This window comes from Dryobates pubescens, chromosome 2 (genome assembly GCF_014839835.1).
Source record: "Dryobates pubescens isolate bDryPub1 chromosome 2, bDryPub1.pri, whole genome shotgun sequence".
Lineage (NCBI taxonomy): Eukaryota > Metazoa > Chordata > Aves > Piciformes > Picidae > Dryobates > Dryobates pubescens.
Genome location: NC_071613.1, coordinates 42,527,828 through 42,532,634, shown reverse-complemented (window position 1 = coordinate 42,532,634; position 4,807 = coordinate 42,527,828). Strand labels below are relative to the sequence as shown.

The window sequence follows — 4,807 nt, the reverse complement described above, 5'->3', positions numbered from 1 at the left end:
TTTTGCCTGAGCAAAGGGAGCTCATTTCGGTCTGGCTTTGCTGGCAGGCGGGGAAACAGCTGCTCAGCCGTTCACTCGTACTGGCAGGCATTTTGGTCCGTCGTCACTGGTCACTGACTTTCTGTGCTTATGTCCCTTTTCCGAGCTGCCTTGTGTGTGTGTCTGTGTGTCTCTGTGTGTGTCTCTGTGTGTGTGTATGAGCGCGTGTTCATGTGCGTGCCCACGTTTTGTGTGTGTGTGTTTGTGTGTGTGTGTGTGTGTGTGTCTTTAAGATATTTCATAGCATTAACTTATAAGTGGTAGAATATATAAGTGTCCAAGATCCACAAACTGCCACTGTCTTGACACCAAAGTGAAATGATTTTTTTTTCTTCCTTTTTTTTTTTTTTCCAAACTTTACCACAGTGACTTTCCAACACTGATGCCTGGATACACAGTGAAACTTCTTCCAACACCATCTCATATGGGAATGTTTCTCTCTCTCTCTCTCTCGCCCTCTCTCTCTTTCTCTCTCCCCCCCCAAAAACACACCTTAAATCAAGCACAACCACATTCTTCCACAATCATATTGGGAACGTCCCTTTTCACAATGTTGTATTCATCATCAAAGTACAGCATTGACATTGTGCTAAGTTTGGTTGGAATGCAACAGGAGTTCACGGTGCCCGGGTTCAGCCCCCGCATTCGGTACTGATTCACGACGGCGGTGTGAAAGGAGGAAGCCGACCCCGGGACGCCGGCCAAGTAGGCCGGGCAGCTCCCTTCACAGTAATTCCCATAGTAACCTGATGGTGCTATGATCCAGTCATTCCACCCAATGAGTCTAAAGTCAATGTAAAACTGTTGCCTGCAACATAGATTGGTCCTGCCATCGCACTCCAGGCCTCTTTTCCGGATCCTGTGTTTGTTATCGGCAAGGCGGGCTTGCACCACTAAAAAAGGCCGGTGGGATTCCTCCCCGGGGTCCACATAAATTGGCAGCACTGAATACTCTTCACAACCCTCACATTGAACATCCAAATTCAGTCTCCTTTCTCCTCTCTCAAACAGAGCCTGGATCGCTTCTGTCATAGGAAAAGTGTGCCAACCACTTCTTTTGAGATCAACTTTCTTTTCAACCACATTCCACTTGTTGCTAGTGTCCGGGTCTTGGAAATAGACTTTGACTCTTACTTTTCGCCTGCTGCCTTTCTCTAAGACATATGGAAGCAGCTTCAAGTAAAGCCACAGGCTGGCTTGAACGACAAACAAGTTCTGGTTCCCTTCATTCGAGATGAAGAAATAGAGGCGGACTCTAGATGAGGCCAGATCGTCTGCAAGATAAGGAGAGATCAGCAAGATTAAGTCAAAAAGGAAACATTAGCTTGTGTACCATTCTGGATTCAGGGACTCAAGCACAGCTCATGGGAGCAGCAACAGGGCTATGCTGACAAGAAGGCACACACTGAATCAGATATCCCCAATTTGCAATCAAAATGAACTGAAAAGGGACTTCCTACTACAACATTCATCATCGGGCTGTAGTCAGATGTATCCGATCCACAGAAACCAGCAAGAGCTCTTTCCATCTGGCCAGCTTTAAAGATGCTACAGCAGCACCTAGATAAGACCGGCACTTGGACTCAGCTATCCCATCGGTTTAAGAACAGTTTTAACTTTCAGCTACCTGCCAATTCTCACAGGGAGAACCCTTTCAATAACCACCGAAATGCCAATGCACACGCCAAGCAAGGGATTTTGTTTCCATTTTCACGTATTGTCATCGTTGTTTAACAGAGAGGATTCACAAGGCAGAGGGGGAAATATTTCAGTAATGTGCCTGCTTGTCCAATAGATCAACCTAACCCCCACTCAGTCTGTTAGAATATCTGCTATTAGTAATTGCTTCAATCTCCGCCTTTTCCCCCCGAAATGATAAACTCCCATACAAGGCGAGGCAATGAAGCGGTTGCTCTCGCTGTAACGCCGTTACTGACTGTTCTCAATACGCTTCTCAATAACACCAGAAATCAAGGAGTGAAATTGTCAAGGAAAACCAAATGTCACCAAATGTCTAACATAACCCTTTATTTGTAAACAAAAGAGCCGGCTGCATGAAATGTTTCAGAAATACCAGTGGCCCTCCTGCAATTTTGTACAAGTCCTAACTAAATTTGGCGTAGGTGATAAATGTGCAAGCTGGCCTTTATGGCAGAGGCTGTAATTCTAGTCCTTGAATCAAAGCCTCCCAATTGCTATTTAAAATTATTGCTGGAAAGGCATTTTCTCATCTGCCCTTATCTGTTTCGTTGCTTCTGTACAGAGCCAAATGCAGCTTTTTTCTTCCTTTTCTTTTCCTAAGAGTCTTTATCATTTTTGTCAGTCTCTGAATGGGATTTTTTGCGTAGCTGGTGTCTTAATTTGTTATCCTAGATACCTTCCAAATGTGCCTTCTGTGTCCATTCGGTACCTTGACAAAAATTTTCACTGTGTTTATCTATGTTTTATGTAAAGTTGATTTTGGAAGTGCTACAAAAGCCAGTGATTGATTGAATACCAAACGGATGTACAAGCCCAACCCAGAGCTCCCAACAACAGGCTATTAAAAAATAATAAACCCAAGAAACATTTGCTAAGAAAGCCTTTTGCATGTTAGTAAATACACAAGTTCTTTATGAAATGTGGTGACAGTGACAGAAAAAGAACAGCACAGTGTTTCTGCACTGATCCACATCACTTGTGTTGTGTGAGGTTGTGTGTGCCCATAAATTTTGTATGTGCATATAACAAGCATATGTATGATGCAACAGATCCCATAGATACTGTAAATGTATATGCCTTTGGTAAGTGGGAGGGTAGATTAAGAATATGAGTGGGCAGTATACAGGAGAGAAAGAGATTTATTTTGTGGACAAATGACATATAGATGCCACAGAGAGATAAATTAAAAAATGAACTGTGTGATAGAGTGATGAAGGTGAGATGGGCAGACAGACAAGAGAGCTAATTTGCAGACTGATGGTGTTATAGCCAGATGTGCAAAGTTAACAGGCACAGTGGTTGCTTGGATAAACCGCTGGAAAGCTACGGTGAAGGGACTCAGTGACACATAACTGCAATGCTGGACAGGACTGAGATGGCTGGTACTGTGGGGATGGGTGGCACAGTTAGGAAATGGACTTATGGACAGAGAGGAGACAGACACACCTGGTAGGAGGCTGCACACAGGGGACAGATAGACAAGGCCAACAGTATGAATGGAAGCTAAATAAATGGGAAAGGAATAGAAAGGGAGGACAGGCAAATGCAAGCCTCAACAGACAGATGCATGCAGTGAACCAGATGAATGCACAGAGCAGACAGACGAGGCGAGGGATGCAAGAGATCGAGTGGGACAGGCGGAGGAGGGACAGTGGGATGCACAGCAACGGAGGCAAGCCACGGTGCAGCTGGAAGGACCGCTGGAGGGAAGCCGGGGGCACGGAGGCTTAGCTGGGATGAAGGGATGAGCGAAAGGAGTTGCAGAGTACTACCCGGGAAGAATCCCGAGTACACTTAAGGAGTACGGGAAGGTGCGAGCTGGGCCAGAGGGGAGAGCGGGTGAGGTGGAAGGCATGCGGGTGAGCCCGACAGCCAGATGCCTGCAGCAGACAGGAGGATAGGCAGGGCGCACAGAGGGACCAGCTGCAGGGCCAGGCAAGGACGACCAGGGGAACTGCCAGGAGTCAGGCAGAAGGGACAGAGAAGGTGAACAGGAGGACAGGCAGGGCGAGCCAGAGGTCTGACGGGGGTCGCGCAGGGGGACTGCCAGAGGTGAGGGCAGGACAAGCAGGCAGAGTGACAGGGCAGGGGGCCGAGGCAGGCCGGGCAAGGAAGAGCGAGCCGGGCGGCGCCCACCTGTCTCGGCGAAGCTGATGATCTCGGAGACGGGGTCGTGGGCCGGGGGTCCGGAGCTCGCCTGCCCGTCCAGGCTCGGGATCTCCACGCGGCCGTCCTCTCGCACCTTGCCGGCGTGCAGCTTGCGCAGCGCGGTGACCATGGCTGCCTTGGGCACGGCGTGCGTGATGTTGGGCCGGTCCCGCATCTGCAGTCGGCTCAGAATGTGCCTCTTCACTGCCTCCAGGAAATCCCCGTCCACCTTGCCCGGCTCCTCGGGCCGCCGGAAGCCGCAGGAGGTGCATGTGTCCTGCGGGGAGCCGCCAGCGGGGGCCGGCGGAGTCGGGGTGGCCGCGGCGCCCAGCAGGAGCAGCCCACAGGCCAGCAGCACGGCCAGCACCCCCCGGCGAGCCGCCCCGTCCATGGCGGAGGAGCGGGGGGCCGAGCTGGGGGCCGCCCCGAAGCGCCGCAGGGAGCCCGTCTGCAGGCAGCGCCGCTCCGAGCGCTCCGCGGCGCGGAGGGGGCGGTGGCAGCCAAGCTGGGGGGCCGCAACCGCTCCGCGCAAGGGGGGAGCCGCGGCGGAGGGAGGGGGTGCCCGGGGAAGCGGCGTGTGCCGCCGGGGAGGCGGAGGGGGGAGGCTGCACACGCAGGCACCGAGGGCGAAGTTGGAAGCGGCGGGGGGGTGGGGGGGGTGGGGGGGGCAGCAGGCTTGGCGTGCACGGAAAGCCTGGCTCCACGGGGGAGGGGGACGGCAGCAGGTGAGGGGGTGGCTGAGGAGCCCGAGGACGAGGGAGGGGGGAGCCGGGAGCGAGCTGGAGGTGCGAGGGGAGCCGGGGAGCAAAGGGGGAGGTGGCGCCGCGCTGCCCCGGTGCCCCGCGCCGCTTCAGAGGGGCATCCCTGGGCGCAGCCGCTCCTGGTCCATCGCTCGTTTCGGCAGGTCCGGGCGGGCCGC

At 52.7% G+C, this 4,807-nt stretch overlaps 1 protein-coding gene across 1 annotated transcript; it reads right to left on the bottom strand.

Annotated features, from left to right (window-relative positions):
- Positions 1 to 246: 246 nt before the first annotated feature.
- Positions 247 to 4,403, bottom strand: INHBB (inhibin subunit beta B). The gene is made up of 2 exons (XM_009911122.2): positions 3,877 to 4,403; positions 247 to 1,313 (listed from the first exon to the last, which is right to left on the bottom strand). The coding sequence occupies exons 1-2, from the start codon at positions 4,277 to 4,279 to the stop codon at positions 538 to 540; spliced, it is 1,179 nt and encodes a 392-aa protein (XP_009909424.2). The 5' UTR covers positions 4,280 to 4,403; the 3' UTR covers positions 247 to 537.
- Positions 4,404 to 4,807: the final 404 nt, after the last annotated feature.

Excerpts from the sequence above, each read along its gene's own strand:
- INHBB (XM_009911122.2), bottom strand. The coding sequence starts at position 4,279 with ATGGACGGGGCGGCTCGCCGGGGGGTGCTGGCCGTGCTGCTGGCCTGT. Across the intron at positions 1,314-3,876 it reads CATCAGCTTCGCCGAGACAG|ACGATCTGGCCTCATCTAGA; the intron begins GTGGGCGCCGCC and ends CTTATCTTGCAG.